This window comes from Crocodylus siamensis, chromosome 5, assembly GCF_052110815.1.
Source record: "Crocodylus siamensis isolate JL-2025a chromosome 5, ASM5211081v1, whole genome shotgun sequence".
In the NCBI taxonomy this organism is placed as follows: Eukaryota; Metazoa; Chordata; order Crocodylia; family Crocodylidae; genus Crocodylus; species Crocodylus siamensis.
The window spans coordinates 2,966,861-2,981,982 of record NC_143399.1 but is presented as its reverse complement, the minus strand read 5'-3'; the positions used below and the strand labels follow the sequence as shown (position 1 = coordinate 2,981,982).

Here is a 15,122-nt window from a genome sequence, read left to right as displayed (position 1 = left end):
TTTTTGGCCTGGGGAGCCAGATAAGTGGCAGGATCGGGCCTCATGCCACCACGCCCAGCCCCATTCGGGCTTGTGCCACCTGGCCTAGCTCCATGCCATCCCACACTGCCCCGCTCAGCCTGGCATTGCCCCGATAGGCCTCACGCACTCAATTCAACATGCAGGGCCAGGCTGTCTTGTCCACAGGGCTCTCCCCAGGTCTGGAAATTTGACAGCAGGGGAGCAGCAATTCGCAGCCACCACTCCCCAACTGCCAGGTTTTCAGACCTTTGGGAAGTCTCAAAGGCCAGGTAATACAGCTCTCCAGGCAAGACCTGGCCTGTGGGCCAGGGGTTAAGCACCTCTGGTATAAACTATGGGCGGTCTCTGGTCTTGATCCTGTTGGGAACATAAAGCAGCAGCCATTTAAAGAGAGCAATTCTTCATGACTTTTGGTCAAGATGAACATTATACTTCAGACTCTGCTACAGAACAACCGTGAGTCATGAAAAACCACAGAAAAGTTTACCCTAATAGTAAATTTTCAAAGACTATTGCATTTGATTGACTCAAGAGTCCCACCTGGCAGCTTTCAAGGAGACAAAGCTTGAGAAGAGATTATTTAGAGCTACCTAAAAAGGTAAACTTCCAGAGGATCCTGTTTCCAACTAATGTGGACTCATCGGAGATTTACTTGTAGACGTACAGAAAGTTAAAACAGCACTGTCAGAGCAAGTGCTGTAACGTCAGGGCATATACTCAGTATTTTTCATACATAAAGTAAAGCCAGGCTGTAATCGCAAAATTCAATCGAGCCTAAATTACAACAGTAAATTATAGGGAATTTCAGGATGAAGGGTTGATCTTTAAAGCAAGCAGCTTACCTTCAAGTCACATAATTTGGGTTTTGAACTGGGCAGAGTGGGGTGGAGAAGGAAAGGACTGGGGTTTCTCAGGTGAGGTACTCTGACTGTTTGAAATGGCTTTGCTTTTTGTGGGAGCTTAAGGAGCCAATGACTTAACAACTGGACTGTGACGTGACCTTATTTTTCACATGCAACGTGAGGCATTTCCCCCTCCCCCCCCCAAAAACCAGCGTCTATACCCATGGTACAGGGTAGGGGTGAGGGAGAAGTCACTTTTCACTTTAATTAGAGTGGCTCCTTGCTCTAATTAAAGTGCCTGCAGTGTCACATGCTTCAAAATGGCGGTGGGAGTGTTTTAACTATATCTCATTCAACAAACTTCAGTTAAAGCGCCCCTGCTCCCACGACTGCCGCGTGTCCCTGGAGGCTGGGGGGGCACAATGACCACCCGCAGGCGATGGTATCGGTGTCGGCGGCAGGGGCACGGCGGTGGTGAGCAGGGAACTCCCACAGGCGGCTGCGGCGGTGGCAGCAGCAGTTGACAAGCAACGGTGCTGTTTGCAGGGGGTGTACCACCAATCTCAGGGGGTGCACGTGCACCTGTGTGCACCCCCTACACGTCACCAATGCCTGCTGCCATTTTGAAGCATGGGGACACTGAATACACATGATGCGGGGGCTGCTGGAGCATGCTAATTAGCACGCTCCAACAGACTCGCAGAAGACTTGATTGAGTCTGCTCCTTCATGTGTACAGGCGCCCTTTATTCACAGGAACTTCTATAAAGAACAACTTACAGTAAAGAGCCAACAGTCTTGCACTTCCCTTGCAAGGCTCTGGGGCCTAAACCTAAGTGACAGAGTAAGTCCTCCTAGAAACATAGGGCAATTTTACATGAGCAGCAGGGAGAGGGGCTCTAATTAAAGCACCACCACATCTCTTGTATCAGCATCTCTGCGCTTAAACATGGCAGCAGGGGCGTTTAACGAGCTTTGGTTCAAGCACCCCTGCTGCCATGTTTACATGTGGGGATGTTGCTACACAAGATGCAGGAGGCTGCTGCAGCACAGTAATTGTCATGCTCCAGCAGACTCAATTAATCAAGTCCGCTCCCATGCACTGTAATTACAGTGCATCGGACCAGCCTCCACACTCATGTACAGGCACTCGTAGTGTCCAGGAAGTGTGGCATCCCCAGAGACAGTCCAGGTGAGGCAGCAGGGACTTCCTGGAGTGGCATACTTCTTGGACACTTTATATTCCCAGGAGAATTTACTCTGCCACACAGGTGGCCGTGACTTTTCTCTATTCTGCCTTCCCAAAACCAAGCACGTGTTTTACCTGGGGGCATACCGTATGCAAGGAAGTACAGGTATAAAGAAAAATGACTATAACCGCAGTTACCTAGTTCAGGGGCTCCCAACCTTTTTAGATCAAGGACCAGAAAACCGTGGACCGGAAGTGACCGCAGACCAGAATTGACCATGACCAGCAAACTGCAGAAGCGACCGGAGCTCCCGCTCCGCAGTATACTGGTCACTTCTGGACTGCGGTCTGGCAGCCAACCCGCTGCAGCCCGGCACCAGGCCACTGCCTGGTGGTTGGGAACCTCTGACCTAGTTTATTTATTGCATAAACCGTAATGTGAGATATTTAATATTAAAAGGATAAAATTATAGATTAGAAAATTTCACAAGCTGTTTTACCAAACTGTGCTTCAGGGGACTGTGCTATGTATTCCCCACACTGTTTTCCAAAGGGTGTTTGCGTTTTATGTTTCCAGTATGTTCATAGCGTGCTGCTTTGTTTTTCACTGCGACTCCACTGCCCAAGAATTTCCAGAGTACTTTAAACTGGGTATTTGTTTGTTCCAGATTTGCAGCGCGCCTGTCAATGTGGCTGTGGGCATCGTAATTTCAAAAGCACCCACAACCGTCTCTAAAATAACAACACACTAGCATGGATCTCTAGCAAATGCTCTCTAGCATTTTAAGTAGAATTAGCATTCTCCTATTTGGAAGGTTGAAAACCACATCCAAGTTAGCCAGTGCCTGTCCTGAAGCAATACGATACTGGAATGCCCTCCCTAATAGCGTTCATCCTTACAACCTGGCCTGAGAAAAGAATTAAATGATCTGTTAACTATTCCAAATACAGCTTCTTATGGAGATTTTGATTAAACAAGTCTGTGATGGGGCATGCTTTTGCATAGCTGGGTCCTTACTTTCCCTATTTTGCCTTTTTAATTAAAGATGACAGAAAAGCCACTCCCCAACATCAAGTCTTTGTTGGTGAAGCTCCAATGACAATGTTGCAGATAATAAAAAATGCATTTCCCAACAGCAGAAACCATTAAAAGTAAGGATCTTCCCAAATCACAATGGCATAGTATTATACCATACATACTCATCTATCTCACTGGCAAATGCAAGCAAGTGAGAGTTTCTAGCACCAGCTTCAAAAATAACTTAATTAGAGGTGAGAGGGATGCTGATTTCTGAAAGAACTCCTTTAAGGAAGTCTTCTTGGTTTTCCTGCATGGCTCTTTGCAAGCGAGGGCATGGAACAAATATTAGGGACAAGCTGGTTTTTGAGACAAGGGAGAACGTTTGCTAGAGATCCACTGAAATGTTGTATTATTTTAGAGAGTGCCACGGGCGCTGCTGAGACTGCGATGCACACAGACACCTTGTTCAACAGGCATAATTGCGAATCTGAAAAACAAATAGGGCGGTTGTTCTCGTTCCACAACCTAAGTTATTGGTTAAGAGAAATACTCCTGACAGACTAAAACTCATCTCATCTTGTCTACAGGAAAAATAGGAAGGTGCCACTAAGCATACTATCTATAGAGTACTCCAATCACGTCATTTCTTACTGTCTGTATAGACTATTCTTGTAGGTCACAAAGGATACCTTTTTAATTAATGGGTTTCAATCCCACGTGTGTGGAACCCAAGTTGGAAAGGATTACTTGACACAATTACTGATGTCACTCACTAGTTGCACTAGTTTCTAGAAGACCGTTTGTCTCGCATTTCGGGCAAAATGAAGGATCGGAAATGTTGATCCAGTGACATGACAGCTAGGACAAATTTTTCATTTGGAAGTAGACTGGGAGGAAGAGTACAGCAATGAGAAGGGAATTACATTTTCTTATATTGTGTATGTGTATACGCACACCAGTTAGCTAGAACCAGCTAACAACCCTTTGTCAGGGAGGTAATGAATCAGAGACCAAATTGTATTTGGATTTGGTTTTTAATAACTTATTTGACTTAGAAAACAAATACTTTCAGCCACCTGTAATGAATGCTAGAAAATTTTTATTACTGATTCTGAGGTAGAAAATGGTGCCTGGCATTACCTGTGTGCCCATGGAGAGGGGAGTGGGGTCGCGGCAGCGTTGGAGAGGTGCTGGACGTTACAATCAGACTCTTCCTGTTGCTTGTGCGACAGCTGTGAAAAACAGAAATAATTATGAGGAACGTTTTTAATATTAAGGTATTCTCAGGCACAACAGGTGAGATTTCCTACAGTTCAAGACACCTTCCCTTCACTATTCAGGTTAGTATTTTCCCATGGGCTGAATTCCAGCATAGCCTGTCGGTGTTAAGGTTGCAGGGCTAGGACGTTACCTGGTCAACAGTCGGTACATTGTGGGAGAGGGATATCATGTACAATCTCACGCTGTTTGGATCACTGCACAAAGTTGATCAAAAAATATCCCCCACTCATTTCCAAACATCGTGATCACAAACAGAAAATCTTTATTTTTTTATTTTAATTTCAATATGTTCAACTGATAATCTATTCTCTATGGCAGCTGTCAGCACCATCTGGCAGCAGGCGGCTTAGCTCCAAGAGGAGGCTGCTTCCGGTCCTGCCTGCACCTCTGCCACAGGGCCACCGTCACCACTGCCACCTCTCCCTGCTACCCGAGCAAGGCCGCAGCCCCGAGGCCAGAGGGGACTTGCTCTGCTGACCCCGTGTGATAGAACGTTCGCCAAAAAATCTATTGCAATTCCTATCTGATATTGTCAAGAGAAATAGCATTAAATATTAATTAGGAAAAAATAATGTTTTAAATGGCCAGGAACAAATTGCTTTGCTCCAGTTGACTGCTAGCAAAACAGTGAAGAGGAAAGCCAAACCTGGCCCCTCCAAAACAAGGAAATCTGGAGGCAAACTCCAAACTAAATCATTGATGAACAACTCAAGCGTGTCCACCACACATGTGTGCTGCAATACTTAGCCACAACGGCATGAAGCAAACAAAGTTTCCAAGCCAACATTTTCTGCTGAAGCCACTTGGACTTCAGTATCATTACTCCAGCAAAGAACATGACACACTGTCACAAGTTATCCTCCTCATCATCATCATGCTTTCAAGGGGTTTAGCATCAAGACGCATGACGAGATCAATGCTCATCTTTATCTGGTTGCAGGTCCAGGATAAGCCTTATAAAATGTAATTATTCCTAAAAGTAACTGCAAGTAGACAAGCAACATATTTATAAACAAGTTATTAGAGACTGGATCATTAAACTGCAACATGAGTTTCCCATCAATTTTTTTACTGTTTCAGAACTGGCATGCCAGGCTCCTTTTAGATAGTAAAGGCTTTCCTACTTGCTTGGACGGTTCTCAAAACAGAAACCACACTGGAACTGATACAGGATGGAGCAAGAGGGAAGTTAATAGTAACTAGACTGATAAAATGTTATAGTCCATTGTCTTGTAACAAGCCAAGCAGCTAGTGCATACCCCTGGAAGGATGCAATACAGTGCCCGAATACAATTATTGTCAAACCCTGCTTCCTTGTAAATTGTTGAGTGTTGAAACTTGCAGCAACCTCAGTTTAACGCTACGTATTTAGCAGTGGCCTGACGATGAACACAGTAATTATCAATCTCCAAGTAACTGCACCTTGTCAGAGCCTTTCCTTCTCATCATAATCCTTGTAAGCTTTTTCCAGTGTTGTTCAAAAGTGACACCCAAACACATTAAGTTAAAGAAACCAAAAAGAAACCCATACAATTAAACCTCCAAGCATAATAAATCGTAATAAAACTGAAACCCCATTAACTGCTATTTTAGCTCTTTAGTGTCCTTGAAACATTTTGTGAAATTATTCAGCTGATTCAATACAATCTTCACATGTATTTAAGTACTATTCAGAAAGTCCATTCAAAAACTGATTGCTACTTTGCATATAATATGCCAATTTTAACAGCATGAGTCTCAGAAGCTTAAAATCTCATTTTATAAATAGATTCTTAGTGTACCCTCCATTACTTTATTCCATTAAATACTGCAGAAAAAGAAATAAAACACCGAACTCAAACATTAGTGCTAGATAAACATTCACACCCTCTTCCTACAATAAACAAGACCAAAATATTTTAATTTACAGGCATGATTCAGTCAAATTTTACACATTAAAGAAAAGCTCTGTTCTCTCCTCCCACGGTCTCTCCTTCCTAAAAGGTTGCAAGCTATTCCAGATGCACTATGTGATGTGATGTGCACAGTCAGTTATACAAAACATTATAGGCTGAAATCACAGGTATGGTATCATGGGCAAATCAGCCACGTGGAGAGCCAGGAAGAGAGAGCCAGTGAGGCACCGCTGCACAACTTCATCCTCATCCTCTCAGTATTTGCAGGGATGGGGAACCAGAAGCAAAGGGGTTAAATACTTGGAGAGCAGACAAAGTTGGGATTTGAGAGCCAGAGCCAGATTTACATGCACACAGAAGGAAAAGGAAAGAATAAGTGGTATGTGGAACTGGTAAAGAAACAGGTATTTGCTCAGAGTAAGGAAATGAGATAATTTCCACGCTCACTGTTTGCAGCTTGAGAAGGAAAACTTTCATTTAAACCAATGGTGCTTAAACCTTTTACCCCATGAGCCACCTGGGCAGTGCCTGGGGCCACCTGTGGCCCCGACCGAACACCCGGGACAAGCTTGGTGGAGCCCCATCCGGCCGTGCAGAAGAGGGCAGGGGCAGCCCGGCCCCAACGCAGGCACACAGGGAGGAGGTTGCTTGGCCTGGCCCCGCTCCAGCCATGCAGGGAGAAAGGGCCTGGGAGCAAACCCGACCCGGCCGTGCAGGGGGACAGGGTGCGGCCCAGCTCCAGCCTACCGCACAAGGCTTGGGATTTGGCAGCTGGCGATGGCGGCAGTGCTCATTTCCACTGTCTCCCCACCACCAAGTTTCCCAACCTGCAGGGAGCCCTGTGGGCCAGATGCCATGGTTCTGTGGTCCAGAGGGTAAGCACCCCGATTTAACCCACTTTGTCCCTCGGAAAGTAAAGGAGGGCGGTCTTCTACTATTGTCTGAACTACACACACTCCACCACCGAGCGAGAAGCTGTACCATACAGGAGAGAAAACAGGTGAACGATGAATTCAGATTTCTTGAGACATGGCATGCTGCATCACACACACACACACACACACACACACACACACACACACACACACACACACACACACACACACACACACACACACACACACACACACACACACACACACACACACACACACACACACACACACACACACACACCCCCATACTCTCCCAAGAGAGATGGGGAAGGAGCACTCTGGCAGCTCTTACTAACTCCTGGAATCCAGGGCAGCTCAAAACCTGAAAAGTCCTACCGTTCAGTTATCAGAAAAGGGCAAGCTGCAGGACCTAGGTACCTACAGACCAGTTAGCCTAATGTTAATCCCAGGCAAATAATGGAAACAGTGATCCAGAATTAGTTCGCTAAAGAATTCAAGTATGGTACAGACCATACGGCCAGTCAGTAGGGCTTTATGAATAATACGTCTTTAAAAAATAGGAGTTCCTTGTGGGCTGACAAGTTTGGCTGACAGGCACCTGTCAAATGTAAATGTACCTGGATTTCTGTAAGGCTTTGACTAAGTTAGTACAACACACAATTCTTCATACAATTAGCACTATGCATTAGATGGATTAGAAATGAATGGAGGCATCTCAGAAAGCAGGTGCCAGCAGGGAATCGCCATCAAAGAAGGGGTCTGCACTGAGGCCCTGCAGGCTCTCGAGAGGCGACTCAACCTTTTCATCAATGATCTGAAAGCAAATATAGAATCAATGCAGGAAACATGGCAGATGACACAAAGGTTTGGCAGGGAGAGAGACAATGAGAAGCACAAAGCCATCCAGAGAGATCTGAACGGCTGGAAACTGGTCCCATTTTTACAGCTGAGTAGGAGGGATGCAGCTAGGAACAAGAAATGCCTCCAGAATGGCGGTTCTCACCGTATTAAGCAGTAATTATGACAATATATAGGTGAGAAAATACCACGTCCAAAATGGCCCCTTAGTCTAGCAGGCAGAAGTATAACAACAACAAGAAAATTCAGGTTTGACTGGTATTTTTTTTCCTTTTCCTAATGAGAGAGATTAAGCCCCTACCTGCCTCCTCCAAAAGGACAGACTTTACCCAACCAACTTTCTGGCTCAATACAGGGGCAGCTGAACAAAATGTAACGCCCCGGGATACTCAAGACAGACGGGATGAACTAATCGGTCAACCAACTGGCCTTAAAGGCTATGCAGACTTATTACGTATGCATTCTATACACCGGGAAGCATGCTTCTTCGCTCCAAGGAGCTTAAGACCAAAGCACCATGCGGACAGGATGAGCAGAAGTGACAAAAATGGGAAGGAAGAGGAAGAAAAAAGTATTAAAAAGCAGATGGCTGGAGTATTCTGGTTAGTCTTCCACAACATCGCTACTATTTAAGGCAAGGAAATGAAAGTGCTCACCCCTTCCACACAGGCTGTCTGAGCTTCCTGACTTGCTTATAAGCCAATAACTATTTTCATGGCTTTTCTTAATTTAAGGCAACCTGCAGAAATTCTCTCTCCAATTCCTGACCATGCCTTTGGGCTGTTCTCGTAACACAATCAGAAGAGTGGGCCTTCGTTACAGTTCTTACCTGCGTCCTCTCTCGAGGGCCAAAACTGACCCCCAGAGCTTTTGTGCAAGCCAGCGGTTGGCACAGAAGTTGTTGCTGCAAAGAGCCCGGCAGTGCCGCTCCTACAAGCTAAACATATCTGCCGCTCTGTCGAAACTGGGCGGCCGATGCTGTCACCTGTCTTGACACTTTTGCATGCGGGACTACACAGACTGAACACTTTATAGTCTTGACAAATATACTGCCAACTGCCAAGCACTACTCTGGAAGCTGAGGGGAAAATACGAAAGCCATGCCAATCTAACGTTACAAATCACAGTAAGTTACTCACACTGAAAGATTTGCAACCGTACTTTTTCTGCCACCATGGATATATCATTTAAACTATTTCTAGAGGAGCCTCCTCTCCCGGGTTGTAAAAATAACATTTGTTACGTGTATTAAACTGCTCCAAGTGCATTCTTGAAACGAAACACTGCAGAACATTGGGCTTGGACTGGGTAACTGGAAACTGTTTGTGGACCTGCGACACGCTCTGTAGCTAGGCACCCCTCCGTAATGTAATTTATGTGAGCATCTGTTAAAGTACCAGAGCGCGGCATATCATCTCAGTGGTCTGAAGGAGGCAAAAATATGACCAATTCTGACTGTTACTCTAAGCCTTAAAAAAAAAAAAATACGCCTTGTTTTGTATTCAAGTTCTGGCTGAAAATGTTAACTGTTACTGCTCCACTTACAGCGTAATCTACAATTAAATAAATGTAACATTAAAACACTTCCCTACGGGTGCTTTTCTGGTCCGCAGTAGGAACGAGTGGCACAGAAGATCCAATTAAAAGTCACCGATCGTAGTAAACAGTGCCACAGGATTGCAGGCGGAGGTGGAAGGGACCCCAACACATTACTCAATTCTCTCTCTCATAGCCAACAGAAAAAAAATGCACGTGCAAGCCACAAAACAAGTACACCAACTATTCCAAATTTTAGACTGGCTTTCCTATAAACTCGGACACCAGTAAAAGATTACCAAAAGAATTAAAGGATTTTTAAAAGTCTGGGCTCTCCTTAGAGATTTTCTTGCATCGGTCCAGCTTCTTTTAAAACCCCATTAAATCTGTTGGTTCTGAATTCCTACCGCTTTCAGAAACAGGATACCAGAAATCCAATAACAAATATGTTCAGTATTTGAGGTAACAGTGGTTAGCCCCAATGTCATGCCTACTAAGTGGAATCCATATTTCTGAGTGAACACAGCCACAGAAGATATTAATTGCTTGTCTTGCTTAAGCCTAACAACACCCAGCTCTACACAAAGGTTAATCATTAACTGAATTTTCTTCTGCCTTAAAAGCAACGTTCAGAAAAGGTTTTTAACTCTCTTTTGTTGATGTATTTCACGAAACCTTCTTTTTTATGAGAAACAGACATGTTGAAGATGAAAATAAATATTTAAGAATTTTTCTTCACAATGGAGGAAAATATACAAATCTGCATGTTAATGAAAGCACCAGCTGCACAGCAACATTAACTAGATATGGAAGTTATAGCTTTAATTATAGTAATTTAGAGATGGAAGCAATTTTCCAAGCTTTGGTACTACTGACAACAGGAATAATTAGTTCTTCAAAAAGAGCAAGTAAGTGTGTGGTTCAAAGGGATTATTTTTACATTCAAGAGCAGGTTAAGAGTTCTTCATCCCAGAAAAATGCTGTTATTGTTCATGTGGTGGATCTGATGTTTGGCATAGCACTATCCCGCATATCCACGTAATAAATGTGCCATCTTCATCCTTCCCGTTAAGTTACCGTGGCTTCCTGAAATTGTATTGCAATTTAGAAATACACGCTCATGGACACAAATTTAAATTTGAGAGAGAGAAATGAAGAGAACTAGCTGGCCTGATTGAGTGTCTGATACCAACTGCAAGAGAGACAGGGTTTTACCCAGCAAGTCTAGAGTAACCTCTGTTTGTAACTTATTTAAATGCTCTCTTCTCTCAATTACCATGCATCTCAGCATCTCAGCCATGAATACATTTGTCTCATCAGTGCTCCTAGGAAGCAGGAAAGTGTTATTACCTATTTTGCAAGAGAGAAACAGGCACAGAGGAAATAAAGGGTAGAGCAGGATTTGGCCCTAAGTGACCTACCCAAGGTCAGAGGCGGGTGCAGAGCAGGGAACTCATCTCCAGCAGACTCAGAGCTTTCCTCTTACCTCTTGCAAAAGCCTCCCTCTCCTCAGACAAGGGACAGCACCGCCAGGTTCTCTGCCTCCTGTCACCTAAGAGTCACCTCTGACCTGCGCTGTTTCTCAGACCCTCACCAGCCAGGTTATGTAGAAAAAAGGTGATTTAATATTTCTCTTATTCACAGCTTAGCCCGTATCACCATTCCCTTTCTGCATCGCTTTGAAATGAACCACTGACTTTACTTTCCGTGATGCCAGCCTCCACTGCCATTTCAATTTTTATACAAGAAGCTTCACGTGTGGGAAGAGAACATCTGCAAATCCACATTACTGTCCCCTTTCAACACTCTTCTGTTCTGGCTTTCCAAGGTGGACCCACACCTTAATGTGGTTTTTCGGGGTAACCCTTGAAGCTAGGCCTAATCATACCGGTAGCTCTTCTTTGTACCCTGTCAAGCTTATCCACATCCTTCCTGACGTGCGGTGCCCAAAACTGGGCGCAGTACTCCAGCTGTGGCCTCCCCAGTGCTGAACCGAGGGGGAGGAGCACCTCTCTGGATCTGTTGGCGACACATCAGCTGATGCACGCCACCGCTCTGTCTGCCCTGCTGGCGACTGCATCGCACTAATGGCTCATATCTATCCTCTGATGAACTGTCACCCTCCAGGTCCCTTTCAGATGCAGTGTCAGCCAGTGGATCACCACTATCGTATAGTTATGATGAGGGTTCTTCCTACCCAGATAAAGGACCTGGCACTTGTCCCTACTCAACCTCATCTGATTGCGTTGAGCCCACAGGACCAGCCTGCCCATGTAGTCCTGGATCCTTGCTCTGTCCTCAGATGTGCCTCCATTTCCCCGCAGCTTAGTGTCGTCCGCAAACTTAATCTTTGCGCTTCCCACTCTGTCACTAATAAAGATGTTAAAGAGCATGGGCCCAAGCACCCATCCCTAGGGGACACCACTAACAGCAAGGTGCTGGGGCTTCCATGATGCACTCTCAGGTGGATTGTCCTATCCGGTTCTTGGCAGGCCATTTCCTGCCAACTACAACTAAAAACAATCACTCCCCAAGCACAGAGGTTAACCCTGAAGGAAAGGAAAGTGGGAACACAGATGAGACCTAGCAGGAACCATCTTGTTAAAGGTTTTGGGAGTCTCTGGACTGAATTGGGATGATCAAACCTAGAGAAGAGAAAATTCAAGTGGGATTTAGTAAGTCTTCAAATATAAAAAAGAGTGTTATAAAAGATCACAATCAATTATTCTCTATGCCAGAGGTTTCCAACCCCCAAGCCGTGACCCCGGTACCAGGCCGCAAAGGGGTGGCTGCTGGATCAGAAGTTCAGAAGTGACTGATATACTGCAGACCGGCAGCCAACCCGTTTTTATACCGAGTATAAAAAAGGGTTGGTTGCCCGTCCACAGTATACCGGTCACTTCCAGACTGCAGTTTGCCGGTCTGTGGTCTAAAAAGGTTGAGAACCACTGCTCTATGCTCCCTGGAACAAAATTAGAAGTACGGACTTGAATTGCAACAAGGAAGATAGGAAGTTCTTCCTAATATTTAACCTGACACTCCAAAGGTGATTCAGGACTGGAACAAAGTAGCTAGAGGGATGGTGAAATCAGTGCCAAGGGAAGGTTGAAGTGCAGGGTAGAAACGTATTTCACTGGAATGTTTTAGGTGTTCTCTGAAATGCTATGATTAAGGTCTAGACAAGTGAATTCAAAACCCCTCAAATCCAGTAGCTGCTAATGTTCACTCTCCAAACTTAAAAAGTTTTTCAGGGATAGACAGACGACTAGGAAAACAGAAAGGCTACGACTGGCTGATTTGATGGTTTGCTACTAGAAGGAGAAGTCTAGCATTCACAGATCTGAAACCACATTGCAGCAACCACTCTTCAGACAGGGAAGACCAGGAACATGCACTTCAGTCTACCTGCACTTCATACAGAAAGTGTCCATAAAATAAGCACCTAGATCTCTGAAACTCTTTAGAAATGTAGGAACTCCCTGGCTTGTTTGTTTAGCCACGGGATCCATTTCTGAAATCCTCCAAATGCTGACTGGGATGCTTTCCACAGAGCAGACAGAGGAACAATTACTGTGAGTTAACTGCCCTCCCGCCCCACCACAGTACCTTAGAGTGACTGTCTGCACCCTTGTTTCAGGGTGCAGGTCCTTGTTTCAGGGTGCAGGTTGTAGCCATGTTAAGGACAGAGGCAGACACAGTTTTTTGGGTAAACCCAGTATTGTTTATTAGACCAACTCAAATTTCCAACTATCTGAGTTGGTCTAATAAAAGATATCAGACTTGCCCAAAGACCCGTGGTCTGCCTGTGTCACCGTTTATGCAGCCAGACGGGATCAGATCAGTCCCCAGTCCAGCCCTGGGCGCTGTCTCTGACGGAGGCTGGTCGCAGCTGTTTCTGAGGAGAAAAGCTTGCCATGGACATTTAGGAAACGCTCCTCTAGTGCCTTGAAACCCAAGGGCCAAGGGAAGTCGTAATGTTGCCTGCCATCGCCATCCTGAGCTAGTCTCCCTGTTGCATCTCTCCTGGCCTTACCTAGACAATGGCAAACAAAGTGAGGTTTGGCTGCTGCTTCTTGCTGCTTGAGGCACTGAGCTTCCAGGTTTGAAACCAAAGGAAAACACCCCAAGAACTGAGGGGGACCACTGAGACTGAGCATTCAGCCTTTTCTTTCCTTTAGAAATAATCCATTGCTGTCCCTGTGATCGGTGCAATTGCCTACCCTGGACATCGTCAGGAGGAGACTGGACAGTCACCTTGCCCCACTTGTCTTTCCCACTTCCAGCCCCTTACAATCTATGAATCTGAAACAGGAAATCTAAAACAGCCCCTAAAAGAATAAAAAATGTGTACAGATCTGGTCTCTGTTGGGACTATCCTTAGTCAGAAACACCTATTTTTGTATCGTGTAAAGGGATGTGGATAAGAACAACTAAAAATGGCAACATCCCTCATGCTCAAGAGGGAAACCATCTGAAGAGGTGCCCTGAGTCAGAAAGGTGCACAAGGCACTCAAGTATTTGTGTAAGCCGGGGTGTCTGCACATGAGGATTTTCTGGGCACTTTGTTCCCAAGGGGACCAGCCCTGCAATGCCTGCTGATGGCTGCTGCTACCCGATTAAATGAAAGGAAAAGAAACTAATTGCCACACATTGCATGCAGCCTCCCCAATTCTGTCAGCACAAGTGCACTGTGATGCCTTCTACACCCGGCAACCTGAAGTAATAGCAGGGCTGACTGAGAAACCAGAGGGACTTCTGAGGAAGAGGATGGAGGCGTCAGACAGTACTGCCGTGGCAGATCCAGCTACACTTCTGCACATAAGGCCTGCCAGAGGCTGGAAGGAAAGGAAGGGAAGTTCACTTGCTTTTCAACAGAACGAGCTGAAACACAAAAGATTAGGAAGAGAGCACAAGGATGTGCACAGAAGTGCAAATGTACACTTTTAACCAGAAATTTACAAAGCAGTAATAGTTCTAGGGTCGGAGGGGACCTGAGCAGATCATCGAGTCCGACCCCCTGCCACGGCAGGAAAGTGTACTGGGGTCAGACAACCCCAGCAAGGTGATTGTCTGGCTTTGTCTTAAAGCCCCCCAGGGTAGGGGCCTGCACCACTTCTCTTGGAAGTTGGTCCCAGACCCTAGCCGCCCTGACCGTGAAGTCGCGCCTCCTGATGTCTAGTCTGGATCTCCCCTCTGCCAGCTTGGGACCGTTATTCCTGGTCACTCCTGGCGGTGCTCGGGGGAACAGGGACTCCCCCCAGTGCCTGCTGGTCCCCCCTGACTAGTTGGTAACAGGCCACCAGGTCCCCCTCAGCCTTCTCTTTTGGAGGCTGAACAGGTTCAGGTCCCGTCGCCTCTCCCCCTAGGGCCTGCCCTGCTGCCCCCTGACCATGCGAGTGGCCTCCTCTGGACCCTCTCCATGCTGCCCACGTCCCTCCTGAAGTGCGGCGCCCAGACCTGGACGCAGTACTCCCGCTGCGGCCTGACCAGTGCCGTATAGAGGGGGAGGATCACCTCCCTGGACCCGCTCGAGATGCATCTGTGGATGCACGACAAGGTGCGGTCGGCCTTCCTGACCGCGTCC

The 15,122-nt window shown here is 46.0% G+C and overlaps 1 protein-coding gene across 7 annotated transcripts in view; it reads right to left on the bottom strand.

Annotated features, from left to right (window-relative positions):
• The window catches only part of MAST2 (microtubule associated serine/threonine kinase 2), a 320,295-nt gene that overhangs the window by 89,170 nt on the left and 216,003 nt on the right, over positions 1-15,122 (bottom strand). For all 7 annotated transcript variants that reach the window (XM_090048871.1, XM_090048873.1, XM_090048872.1 and 4 more), the window contains one exon: positions 4,213-4,304. In XM_090048871.1, coding sequence (XP_089904997.1) covers positions 4,213-4,304 — 92 coding nt within the window. The remainder of the gene's footprint in view (positions 1-4,212; positions 4,305-15,122) is intronic.